The sequence below is a fragment of the Amblyraja radiata genome, chromosome 32, assembly GCF_010909765.2.
Source record: "Amblyraja radiata isolate CabotCenter1 chromosome 32, sAmbRad1.1.pri, whole genome shotgun sequence".
NCBI lineage: Eukaryota > Metazoa > Chordata > Chondrichthyes > Rajiformes > Rajidae > Amblyraja > Amblyraja radiata.
In genome coordinates this window covers 12,921,053-12,934,912 of record NC_045987.1, presented here as the reverse complement: position 1 = coordinate 12,934,912, position 13,860 = coordinate 12,921,053, and the positions used below count along the sequence as shown (strand labels likewise).

At 48.3% G+C, this 13,860-nt stretch overlaps 1 protein-coding gene across 4 annotated transcripts in view; it reads left to right on the top strand.

The window, feature by feature from the left end:
* hmcn2 (hemicentin 2) overlaps nt 1-13,860 on the top strand; it is a 247,232-nt gene that overhangs the window by 229,585 nt on the left and 3,787 nt on the right. For all 4 annotated transcript variants that reach the window (XM_033049217.1, XM_033049218.1, XM_033049219.1 and 1 more), the window contains 8 exons: nt 848-907; nt 2,293-2,427; nt 4,173-4,292; nt 5,361-5,486; nt 6,152-6,280; nt 7,062-7,400; nt 10,620-10,739; nt 13,464-13,590. In XM_033049217.1, the coding sequence (XP_032905108.1) occupies nt 848-907; nt 2,293-2,427; nt 4,173-4,292; nt 5,361-5,486; nt 6,152-6,280; nt 7,062-7,400; nt 10,620-10,739; nt 13,464-13,590 (1,156 nt within the window). The remainder of the gene's footprint in view (nt 1-847; nt 908-2,292; nt 2,428-4,172; nt 4,293-5,360; nt 5,487-6,151; nt 6,281-7,061; nt 7,401-10,619; nt 10,740-13,463; nt 13,591-13,860) is intronic.

Here is a 13,860-nt window from a genome sequence, read left to right as displayed (position 1 = left end):
AAAATGCTGGAGTAACTCAGCAGGACAGGCAGCATCTCTGGAGAGAAGGAATGGGTGACGTTTCGGGTCGAGACCCTTCTTCAGACTACGTTAGGGGTGGGAGGGAGATAGATAGATAGATAAGGAAGTGTGAAGGTGTAAAAACAGGGCAAAGGGAATGGAGATCAAGGAAAATGTATAATAGATTTTTGGTGGAGTCAGAAACCCCTCGGAGCAGAATTCCTTTGAGATTCTTTCCCTGGGTCCTCTCCTCTCAGTGGGTCGTCCATATGTGGATGAGCTTCCGGAGGAACCTAAAGAAGCAGACACCATTATGACTTTTAGAACACACTCGGATAGGTAGTATGTTCAAGAAGGAACTGCAGATGCTGGAAAATCGAAGGTAGACAAAATTGTTGGGGAAACTCAGCTGGTGCAACAGCATCTATGGAGCGAAGGAAATAGGCAACGTTTCGGCACGAAACGTTGCCTATTTCCTTCGCTCCATAGATGCTGCCGCACCCGCTGAGTTTCCCCAGCAATTTTGTCTACACTCGGATAGGTATATGGATAGGATAGGTTTAAGAGTGCTCTGGGCCAAATGCAAGCAAGTGGGACTAGGTCAATATGCCAAGTTGGTCAGCATGGGCAAAGTGGGCTGAAGGACCTGTTTACTTGTTGCACAGCTCTACGACTCTATGGCGAGTTAAATGCTTGAAAAACGAATCTTCCCCAACCAGGGATATGAGCGGGGATGGTAAAGAAAGTGCAAATAAATCACACATCGGGAGGTGTTTAAATCATTCTTTTCACGACTGGATTTCTCACTGATTGCCTGTTGCTGAATCTCTCTTGCTGAATGTTTCAGACTCCAAAGGAGATCGGTGTCCCGAGGGATTTGTACTGGATTCAGACTCGTACTGTGCAGGTAGGTTCTAGTTGTCACGGAGGCTTACATTAAATAAAAATAGAAAAGGTCGTTGGATGGATCTGCAGTTGCCTCGAGGTCAGCTTTTCATATTCAATTGTGAAATTCTCCCAGAGTCTACCACAATTCTAAAACGACATGTCTCCTGCCTCTCCTGCCTAAAGCTGTGTGCAAAAGATGAACTATTCGTCTGAGGAATGAAGTCCCCATTACTCGAGGCCAGACTGAGGTAGGGAATAGGGATATGGAGACAGTGGCACTGGGGTGATGGATCTTAAGTTCATAAGTGATGGAAGCAGAATCAGGCCATTCGGCCCATCAGGTCTACACCATTCAATGTGTTGGAAGGAACTGCAGATGCTGGTTTAAACCGAAGAAAGACACAAAATGCTGGAGTAACTCAGCGGGGCAATGCAGCATGTCTGGAGAGAATGAATGGTTGACATTTCGTGTCGAGGCCCATCTTCAGACTGATATCAGGGGAGAGGGAGAGACATAGATAAGGAAGTGTAAGGTGTGAAAATAGGACAAAGGGAATGGCGTTCAAGGGAAATGTAGCGATAGGAAATGGCTGGGAGAAGGTAACAACAAAGCAAACAGAGATCTAGAGTAGTCTGAGACAGTAAGACTGGTCGGAGAACTGGGAAGGGGGAGGGATGGAGAGAGAAGGAAAGCAAGGGTTACTTGCAGTTAGAGAAGTACATTTCATACCGCTGGGGTGTAAACTGCCCAAGTAAAACACATTTAATCATGGCTGATCTAACCCCTTTCCCCATTCTCCTGCCTTCTCCCCATAACACCTCTCACCCGTACAAATCAAGGGATCATCCAAAATCTCATGCTCTGGCAGAGTAGACACGAGAGGCTTAGAGGCCTATTCCTCTTCCTACATAGAGTCACACAGCACTGACATCGGCCCTTCGGCCCAACATCCATGCTGACCAAGATGACTCATCTAATCTGGTCACATCTGCCTCTTGCTTCCTTTTATTTCTGCAGAAAATCTGGATTTCCCCTGAGGTCAGTGTGTTGATCCTTTGTCATGTCTGTTCCCATCAACGTACTCACACACATTGGTCTTCAGCAGCTGCTCTTGTGTTCTTGGTATGTTCACCTCCTCTGTCCACAGACTTTCAGATGAGAGTGAGAATTACCCGTGGCACTGAAGACCTCTATCCAATGACAGTTCTCACTAATGAGTGCCTTGGGCAGGAGAAAGAGCCCATGGTGCTAAGACAAGGGTCCCTAACCGGCAATGGCATAGAACTTGTAGCAGAGGAACCAGTCAATCGGTGTGTGCTGGTGTTAATCCCAGCCTCCTCCAACTCTACCCTCTCATCAGCATTCTCTTCCTTTGATGTATACCTTTTCTATTTACTTGGCAGATTTTGATGAGTGCCAGCTCGGGACGCACACGTGTCACTTTGGTCAAGACTGTCAGAACGAGGCAGGTTCATACCGCTGCATGGTCCATTGTGGAATTGGCTTCAGGCGATCTACGAAAGGACCTGGCTGTGAAGGTACTGGGACTCCGCTTGGCATGGCAACAATGTTAGAGGATTAGTCGTCTGTCAGGGAAAGTTAACCCACTGGTAACCAACTGGTGAGGTGATGTACTGTGTCATAGAACAATGGGACCAGCCATGTAGAATGGCGGACTAGACTTGATGGGCCGAATGGCCTAATTCCGCTCCCAGAACTTATGAACTTGTCCACTGCCTACACACACCTTCCCCTCATGACCAATGATGAGTGTGGGTCAGCATCCCACCCTCCTCTCCTTGTTCTTCCCCTTCTATCCTTTCCCTTCTCTTACCCTTTCCCCCACCTCCATGTCCCTGCCCCTCCTCCATTGCACTTCTCCTGTACCATATCCCATCCCTGCTGCCATGTCCCTCTCTCTGCCATTTCCTCCTCTCTTTTTCATCCGCGCCCTCTTCCTTCCTCCCCCACATCTCTCCCTTTCTCTCCTCCTCACTTGATATCCACATTTCTCCTGTCTGAGGTGAGATATCGCTCTCACCCGTTGCGAGGAGGTCACAATTAACATTGATTAAACCTCCTCGACTCACAAAGTAACACATTGGTGAAAATCTACAGCGTGCAACTGAACTTTGCAAGGATGAGAGAGTGAAACATGTGCGGTGCCTTTCATAACTCCTGGACATTGCAATGTGCTTGGCAGCCAATAAAGTCCTTTTAAGATTCAATCCTGAAATGGGGATCCGGTGAGGGGTGGCTGTCGAGAACTCAGAGGGACCCGGAGATACAAAGAAGGGATGAGTACGTTTTGTAACTTTGTCGGCACCTTTGTGATAACTCTTTTGTGTACTTTGTATTACACTGTACCTAGCTCGGTACAAATGACAATTAAGTATCATCACCATCATCATCATCATCATGTTGGAAGTCCATCAGTTAAGGAGAGCACTGAAAGCTCCTGCAGTTAAAAATAATGGCTATATAATCGATGCTTTGTGATATTGATTGTGGGGTGAATATTCCCGTGAAACATGGGGAAACTCCCCACCCCATTCAGCTGATGAGGCAGACCGGAAATTATAGTGGCTCCTGTAAGACTGCTGACCCTCAATACTTCCCTGGGGCCCAGCTCACTGGCGTGGGACCGGAAGGCTCAAATGCTAACACGGAGGTGAGACAGCTACCCAACATTACCACGAGATATCTACAGATTCTCCAGATACCTCCTGATACCAGATATGATGCACACCTCCAGCTTCAGGGACAGGAACAACTGAATCATCCTATCACCAACTAGAGAGCATCTGCATACAATGGTGTCTGTCTTGTCGCTTCTTGTGCTTCTTGAGCGTGGTGGTGGAAAGATTGGTGGAAACAGGGCCGCGACATGAACGCCCTTTCCTTGACCCCCAACTAAGAGATAAAGCAGACTTTATTAAGACGTTGATTGCATGCAATGATCTTTGGTTTTCTCTTGTGTTGCGTACCTTTTCAAATGTTAACAGAACCAGGGTTATCCTGTCATGAGAAACGTCACACCCAATCCTGGCCCTGGACCTCATGTGTCTGAGAAGCATATCCATTAGATAATCCCCAGTTGATCAAGGAAGATATTCATCTGATATAGTTCTCTCCTCCCTCTTTGCACATGAGCCTGTTCTGATGCCCCATCCCTGTCCTATCTGAGATTATTGAGCTCCGCTCCTGTCCTCGGCAGCCACTGACATGGGTCAACACCAAAGTAGATTTTAAAGTCTATTTCTCTTTGTATTTTCCCTTCTAGATGTTGACGAGTGCAAGGAGTCAAGCAGCCCTCCTTGTCATCAGCGTTGCCTCAATGCCATTGGCACCTACTGGTGTGCGTGCGAGGCTGGCTTCCAGCTCTTGGCCCAGCGCTGTGTCGGTGAGTATCTGTTCCCTCGCCCAAATTCTCGCTTTCATTCGGCTTTTAGTTTTAGTTTGTAGTTTTAGTGATACAGCGTGGAAACAGGCCCTTCGGCCCACCGAGTCCGCACTGATCAGCAATCCTCGCACATTAGCACAAGCCAACACATACTAGGGACAATTTTCACTTTTACCAAGTATACAAACCCATGCCAATTAACCTACAAATCCGTTACTTCTTTGGGAGCCTGTGGTCCATGCCAGAGTTTATGCTCCTCATAAGCCTCCACCCACCTTCCTATCAATATATTCTTCTAAAACTATTCCCCTCGTGTGTTTATCCTGGGAATCCATTAGTACAACTCTCTTTTGTGCTGGTGAGTTCTATATTCTAACCACTCTCTGACTAAAGAAGTTGTTCTGCAATCAGGATGTACTGGTGATCCCTAAATCTGGAATCCCCAACAAAGGCAAACTGGTCCATTCAAACCTAACAGAGTGAATAAGGGTCCTGACCCAAAACGTCACCTATCCATTTCTTCCAGCAGAGAAGCGCAACTGTAGAGTTGCTGCCTTACAGCGCCAGGGACCCAGGTTCGATCCTGACTCCGGATGCTGTCAGCATGGAGTTTGTATGTTCTCCCTGTGACCATGTGGGTTTTATCCGGATGCTCCGGTTTCCTCCCACACGCCATGACGTACAGGTTTGCAGGTTAATTGGCTTCAGTAAGTTGTAAAATTGTCCCTAGTGTGTGTCGGTTAGTGTATAGGGTCGACGCAGACTCAGTGGGCCGAGTTATATCTCTAAAGTCTAATGAAGCTGCCAAACCCGCTGAGTTACTTCAGCACTTTGTATCTTTTTTTGGTTAGAACCTTTGATAGCCTTCAACACCTCACAGGCCCTCTCTAGATTATATCTTTCATGGTGATTATAACCTCTTATTCTGACAATGTCATGGAATATACAGCATGGAAACAGGCCGTTCGGCCCACCTTGTCCACTCTGACCAAGTTGGCAAAGTGGGCTAGTCCCAATTGCCTGCAACTAACTGATGGTCACTGAGGGATTCTTTCTTTCCAAACACAGATATCAATGAATGCAACATGAATGTGTGCCACCCAGACCAGGAATGCCGCAACACAGAGGGGGGCTACCACTGCCTCGAGAGTTGTCCCCGCGGCACCATCCGGCTACCCACTGGAACATGTGGCGGTGAGTACCCCACCTCAGCCTCCCCCCCCCCAAAACCCTTGGTACAGAGCCCTTCCCAATGCACGGAGTGGTAGCACCATTCCTTCTCCTTGCTCCTATCCGGCAGAAGATACAAAGCATGAAAGCGCGCACCACCAGATTAAGAAACTGCTGCTTCCCCTCTGTTATCAGGTCCTTCAATAAGCTTGGGTACTGTCTGATTCACCTCTATCCCATTGCAGACATTGGACTTTGTCTGTGGAACTGGTTGGTACACCTCAACACTGAGAACTATATTCTGCACACTCCATCTTTCCCTTTGCTCTCCCCATTGTACTTGAGCTTGGCTTGATTTATGTACGGTACTATCTGATTTGATTGGATAGCAAAGCTTTTCACAGCAACTCGGTACACGCGGTAATAATAAACCTAAACCTGGTCCAAAGGAAACAACCGCAGCCCAACCAGATAGTTCCATCCCATGTAAATCTCTGCTCCCTCTCTTGTGTGGTCACTAGAACTGTACAGTGTAGCCCAGCTATCTACAAACCCCACCACGACCTTCCTGCTCTGATGTTCCAAAGCCATTGTGTGTGTGTGTGTGTGTGTCGTTTGATTATTCCTCTTCCTTATGCATCCGGAATATCCTGCTCTCCCAGCTCTGTGACCAATACTCCTGTCTGTAGATGTCGACGAGTGCAAAGTTGGGACCCACATGTGCCGCTACAACCAGAAGTGTGAGAACACGGTGGGCAGTTACCGCTGCAGCTGCCCCCGGGGCTACCGCTCGCAGGGGGTGGGAAGGCCGTGCCTGGGTGAGTAGCCGAGAGCAGGCTCGGGGGGTAAAAGCCCCATCGATAGTGAACCCGCACTCGGAGTATTGCGTCCAGTCTTGCTCACCCTGCTGTTGGAAAGATGCCGTTATGCTGGAAAGAGCGCAGGGAAGTTATACGAGGTTGCTGCCAGGACTCGAGGGCCTGAGCTGCAGGGAGAGGTTGGACAGGCTGGGACTTTATTCCTTGTAGTGCAGGAGGTTGAGGGGTGAACGTATAGAGATGTTTAAAATCATGAGAGGAATTGATAGGGTGAATGGTCCATCCTTTACCCAGGGTAGGGTATCAAGAACTAGAAGGCATAGGTTTAAGTTGAGAGGGGAAAGTTAGCTGAGGGGCACATTTTCACAACAGAGGAAGTAGTTGAGACAGGTACAATAACAACATTTAAACATCATTTTGACAGATACGTAGATGGGAAAGTTTTAGAGGGATATGGGACTAACTTAAACAGATAGGCAGAGGATGTCACCTCAGGCCAGTCTTATTCTGGTCTTTAACATTGATCAATACCTATTGCCTCCAACCTGATGTCACCAAGCCTCCCACGCCAATTAATAGCTGAAGAGATGTCCAGTTTCCTCCCACACTCCAAAGCTGTACAGGTTTGTAGGTTGATTGGTTTGGTATAAATGTACGTTGTCCCTGGTGTGTGTAGGATAGTGTTAACATGCGGGGGTCAGTGCGGACTCGGTGGGCCGAAGGGCCTGTTCCCGCGCTGTATCTCTTAAACTAAACTAAACAATGTCTTTTGTGGCAATAGATGTGGATGAGTGCCAGCAGCAGCCCAAGCCCTGTGGCTACCGATGCCACAACCTGGCGGGCAGTTACAAGTGCGTGTGCCCTCCGGGGAAGCAGCTGCTAGCCGATGCCAAGTCTTGTGCCGGGCTGGAAAAGCTGAGGCAGAACAACAGTGCCGTCATCAACTTCAGGCCCCAACTGGTCTCCATCGGGCAGATCAGCCACATCCAACAGAACGGCCAGAACCAGGTCAATCCCTTCTACACTTGGCTGGGCTGGCAGACCAACAGGGAATTTACAGTACAGGACAACAGGAAGCCCTGTCCCACAGGGTACAGGGAGAGAAATAGATGGTGTATGGGTGAGTATTCCTGTCAGCAATGGTCAGTCAGGTTCAGTCATTTGTGGTTCGACAAGAATCCACTTCCTTAGCATCATCGCCAACCGAGGCTGACCTCTGACCATCGACCTAGTCACACAAGGCCAGGTCAGAGTGTGTAACGTAGAGGTGGTCACGCCAAGTCAACTCTAGTCTGAAGAAGGGCCTCAGACTTTCCCCTTCACCTTCCCCTACATTACAGCATCAACTCCCTGGAACACTCTTCACCACACACACTGCAGCAGGTCCAGGTTGTGGCTGACTGCCACCACGTCAAGAGCTGGGCCCTAAACCCTGGCTACACTAGATTTAGCATTATTAGTGTCACCTGTATCAAACTTTCCTTTGCATCTATCCAATCACATCAGATAATGTTATATATAGATACCATCAAGCCAACTTCAAGTAGGATATGTGGAGCATAGAGAAAGATAGAGAGTGCAGGCTGGAGTTCTCAGCATTGTGGTGCATCAGTGCCTTAAACAAAAGTACAATATTCATCATCTTCTTGTCGAGTCCACACATAAGATTAGAACATGTTCAGCCAGAGCTGCACACACTTCTTGGCATCTGCATACAATGGTGTCTGTTGCACTTCTTGTGCTTCTTATGCGTGGTGGTGGAAAGATTTGTGGAAACAGGGACGCGACATGAATGCTCTTTCCTTGACCCCCATATTCGTAATGAGGTAGAGGTGATTCAGACGGTACCCAAGCTCATGGAAGGACTGTTCAGTAGCCTGATCACAGAGGGGAAGAAGCTGTTCCCGAGTCTGATGGTCCACGCGTTCAATTCTCTGCATCTTTGGATGCAGGGAGAAGAAAGACAAGTCTTTGATAACGTTGGCTGCTTTTCTGAGGCAGAGTGAAGTGTAGATGGAGATTTGTGCATCCTGTGAATAACTGCTGGTGTGTGCGTGTACGGCAGTTATTTCCGTGTTCCACACAATGGGCATTTGGGGGTAAGAAAGTATAGAAAGGAAAAGGGTTGACTGGGAATTAAAAAGAAAAAGAATAAAAATAAGATGGGGAAAAATGAATATAATAAAATGGACCCAAAGCTCCAAATGTAGTGTAGGAGTGTGTGGCACCTGAGAATGTAAAGCTGGCAGCTATCCTGGGAGAAAATCATCATCAGACAGAAATGAAAAACATATCCGCTTCCCTGCAACTCCTGGTCAAGCCACCGGTATGACACAAAATGCTGGAGTAACTCAGCGGGTCAGGCAGCATCTCTGGAGAAAATGAATTGGTGACATTTCGGCTCGAGACCCTGCTTCAGACTGAGAGTCAGGGGAGAGGGAAAATAGAGGTATGAAAATGTTCAGAACACATCAGAGCCGGCACTGATGACCAAGGTAAGGTGGATCCCACGATGGTGTCCCCAGGTGCGGCTCTACCTTTAATTAGTAACCATTGTGGACTCCATCCTTGGTCATCGGTGCCGGCTCTGATTTGTTCTGAACCCTTTCATACCTCTAGTTTCTCTTTCTCCCCTGACTCAGTCTTAAGATCATCTCAACCCAAAACGTCACCTATTCCTTTTCTCCGGAGATGCTTCCTGACCCGCTGAGTTACTCCAGCATTTTGTGCCTATCCTCAGTGTAAACCAGCATTTGCAGTTCCTTCTGACACAGGCTTGATGTCCACCAGGTGGAGCTATTTGTCAATGGAGCTCTTACAGACGGTCTCCCATGCATCTGCATTGGAGCTCGGCACAGAGGCACAGAGCCTCGTTCACTTTATTTATCACCCAGGATTTCTTCCTGTGGCAAACCATTTTAAACCGGGACACAAGCTGTGAACTATCGGCCCAGACTTTCCAAGAATAAACTGACACATTGTGTTGGAACTAACTGTTTTTCATCATGGAGTTTAGTTTAAACCATGACTACACTGTAACTATAACTATAGATGACTATAATATTAGTGTAAGAAAAAAACAAAGTCCTTAATGCAACCAAAGACTCAGTCCATAGAAAATCATAGATGCTGAGGTAGTGGTTAGTGTTGTACATAGAAAATAGGTTCAGGAGGAGGCCATTCGGCCCTTTGAGCCAGCACCGCCATTCATTGTGATCATGGCTGATCATCCCCAATCAATAACCCGTGCCTGCCTTCTCCCCATATCCCTTGATTCCACTAGCCCCTAGAGCTCTATCTAACACTCTCTTAAATCCATCCAGTGATTTGGCCTCCACTGCCCTCTGTGACAGGGAATTCCACAAATTCACAACTCTGTGGGTGAAAACGTTTTTTCGCACCTCAGTCTTAAATGGCCTCCCCTTTATTCTAAGACTGTGGCCCCTGGTTCTGGACTCGCCCAACATTGGGGACATTTTTCCTGCATCTAGCTTGTCCAGTCCTTTTATAATTTTATAAGTTTCTATAAGATAAGAACATGCAATGTTCAAGAGCCTGATGGTTGATGGGGAAAAAAAAGTTCTTAAATCTGGTGGTCACGTTTTTCAGGCTCCTGTACCTTCTTCTTGATGGTAGAAGCGAGAATAGTGTGGCCTGGGAGGTCTGGGCCTCCAATCACTGATATCTTTTAGAAGCACAGCGCTGTTTGAATTGTATCACAACCTGGTACACAACACCCGGAGGCCAAAGCTAAGAAAACAAGTGGTAAAGAAGTGTAAAACTAAGGAAGCGCAGGTGCTGGTTTGTACCAAAGAAAGGCACGAAATGCTGGAGTAACTCAGTGGGTCAGGCAGCATCTCTGGAGAAAGTGCGTAGGAAGGAACTGCAGATGCTGGTTTAGACCGAAGATGGACTCAAAATGCTGAAGTAACTCAACAGGGTTAGGCAGCATCTCTGGAGGAACGGAATAGGTGACGTTTCAGGTCTGAAGAAGGATCTTGACCTGAAATGTCACCTATTTCGTTCCTCCAGGGATGCTGCCTAACTCACTGAGTTACTCCAGATTTGTGTGTCTATCTTCAGCATCTGTGGAGAACATAAATAGGTGACATTTCTGGTTGCGATGCTTTGTCAGACAGTAAAGAATTAAAGTAAAAATTCTTCTTGCAGTAAAGATGTGGTTGAGGTTTTCTGAAGTCAATTGAGGTGGCCAACACTGGCTGATTTGTGTGTGTGTGTGTGTGTGTGTGCGCGTGCGTGTGTGTGTGTGCATGCGTGCGTGTGTGTGTGTGTGTGTGTGTGCGTGTGTATGCATGTGTGTGCTTTTCTTTTACTGTAGATATCAATGAGTGTCAGACCTGGAACTTCTGCCAACATGACTGCAGGAACACTGCGGGCAGCTACAAGTGCTTGTGCCCCCCTGGTTATCGACTGCTAGCCAACGGAAGGAGCTGTCAGGGTAAGTATTGGCATCGAGACGCACGGCCTCTGCTGACCCCACCCTGCTTCTGGTTCCCCACACTGTCACCTAGGCTCACTCACTCACTCACTCACTCACTCACTCACTCACTCACTCACTCACTCACTCACTCGCTCTCTCACTCACACTCACTCACTCACTCACTCACTCACTCACTCGCTCTCTCACTCACTCACTCGCTCTCTCACTCACTCACTCGCTCTCTCACTCACTCACACTCACTCACACTCACTCACTCTCACTCTCACTCACTCACTCACTCTCACACTCACTCGCTCTCACTCACTCACTCTCACACTCACTCGCTCTCTCACTCACTCTCTCACTCACTCACTCACTCACTCACTCACTCACTCTCACACTCACGCTCTCACTCACTCTCACTCTCACTCACTCTCACTCTCACTCACTCTCACTCTCACTCACTCTCACTCTCACTCTCACTCACACTCACTCTCTCACTCACACTCACTCACAATCACTCACTCTCTCACTCACACTCACTCTCACACCCACTCACTCATACTCTCACTCACACTCACTCTCTCACTCACACCCTCACTCACTCTCACACTCACGCACACTCACTCTCACACTCACACTCACTCATACTCACACTCGCTCACTCTCACTCACTCGCTCACACTCACTCTTACACACTCACTCTCACCCTCACTCTCACACTCACTCACTCTTACACTCTCACTCAAACTCATTCTCACTCTCTCACTCACTCACTACTCTCATTCACACACTCGCTCTCACTCACACTCACTCGCACTCGCTCTCACTCACTCACTCTCACTCATTCACTCGCTCACATTCCCTCACTAAATAATAGGACATACCTTTAGAAAAGAGATGAGAAGGAATGTCTTTAGTCAGAGGGTGGTGAATCTGTGGAATTCATTGCCACAGACGGCTGTGGAGACCATCAATGAATATTTATAAGGCGGAGATTGACAGCTTCTTCATTACTAAGATTGTCAGGGGTTATGTGGAGAAGGCAGGATAATGGTGTTGAGAGGAAAAGATAGATCGGCCATGATTGAATGGCAGAGTAGATTTGATGGGCCGAATGGCCTAATTTTGCTTATGAACTGGCGGCACGATGGCGCAGCGATAGAGTTGCTGCCTTACAGCGCCAGGGAGCTGGGTTCGATCCTGTCTGTACGTAGTTTGTATGTTCTCCCCGTGACCACGTGGGTTTCCCTGGGATCTCCGGTTTCCTCCCACACTCCAAAGATGTACAGGATTATAGGTTAATTGGTACATTTGAAAATTACCGTGTGTAGGATAGTGTTAATGTACAGTTAGCGCTGGTAGGTGCGGACTCAGTGGGTCAAAAGGACTGTTTCCACATTGTACCTCTAAACGGAGCTGAACGTATGGACTTCACATTGCAGGGGAGAGGGTAAAGCTGTGTCTTTGTTCACGTAACATCTGTGAAAGGAATTGATTTGTGTTCCAGCATTACTAAACTCATGATCCAGCCTCTTCCCAGCCCTTGACGGCAGTCAGTGTTATATCACTGTGCCGGCTCGTCACATCCTCGACAGTGCAAGGAGCTGGAGTGCTGCAGGAAGTGGCTGGATCGTGAATCCCAATTCCTTTCACTCAACTTGCTCCCAACCCTGAATCTTGAACTCTATGAAGATAGTTGATCCTCAGAAAGGCTCCAAGAGGGAAGCATCCTGTTCTAAGAAAAAACTTGGCAACTCAGAGCTCTACGGTCTACCATTAGTGGAACTGCTCAACACAAAGACAGGCCCTTCGGCCCACCTTGTCCATGTTGACCAAGTTGGTATATTGGGCTAGTCACAACTGCTTGCATAGTGTCCATATCCCTCTAAAGTTTAGAGTCCAAATCTTTCCTATCCATATATCTGTGCAAACGTCTTTGATATGTTTTGCCAGCAGATTAGACAGATGCGTGGATGAGGACGGCACGTTGGCTGATGGTTTGATTCTGCTGGTGGGGTTACATTTGCCCAACTAGGCTGCTAGGCAGCCATTCCAACAGTGACACCCGCCACCATATAGAACAGATGACAATACAGGGTGTAGGGGCTCAGTGTTCCTTCATGTGACGGGTTCAATGCCCATGTTCATGCTCCCTAGTGTCAGAGTGATTGCACTGCTGGTGATATGTGTTTGTTGATTCATTGAGCGCCATAGCATGGAAACAGGCCCTTCAGCCCATTGAGTCTATGCTGACCCTCGATCACCCATTCACACTGGTTCTATAGTAAACCCACTTTCACATCCACTCTTACAAAGGCCAATTAAACCCGCACGTCTTTAAAATGTAGGAGTAAAATCAGAAGGCCCAGAGGAAGCCCTGGCAGTCACAGGGAGAACGTGCAAACTTCACACAGACAGCACCCGGGATCGGGATCGAACCTATGTCTCCTGCGCAGTGAGGCAGCAGCTGTACCAGCTACACCATTGTGCTGTGCTGTGCACCACTGTGGAACGTCCATGTTAATACAGAGCTGCTGCCCTGGTGGTTCCAGGTGATAGACGGGGGACGTGGGAGGTGTTATTGTGTACTGCTCTCCCTGAGCTAGACGGCACCCGAGGTCAGGATCGAACCTGTGTCTCTAGCGCTGTGAGGCAGAGACACTACCACTGTGCCTCCCTACACAGGCTTGTTATTATCAACGGGACAACCTTCCCATTAGCGCTGCCTCTTCCTTTCAGATATCGATGAATGTCGGGAGCAGAACATCAAGTGTGGACTGAACCAGATGTGTTTCAACACGAGAGGCAGCCATCAGTGTATCGACACTCCCTGCCCGACCACCTACCGCAAAGGAGCTAGCCCGGGGTAAGGGAGAACGGCTCTGAGGACCAGCTCCTCCCTCCCAGGCTGGCGGACGGGCATCAGTGAGGGCAGAGGCTGAGGATTGACAGGTGGTGGAGAGAGAAAGGAGGGGAGGAGTGGTGGAGGGCAGAGGAGGGAGGGGAGATGGGGAGGGAGAGGAGGGGGGTGTGGTGGAGGGCAGAGGATGGATGGGGGATGAGGAGAGAGAGCCGGTGGAGGAGGAGGAGGGAGGGCGGGGAAGTGTTTTGAATACATGGGAGCAGCTCAGTGTGT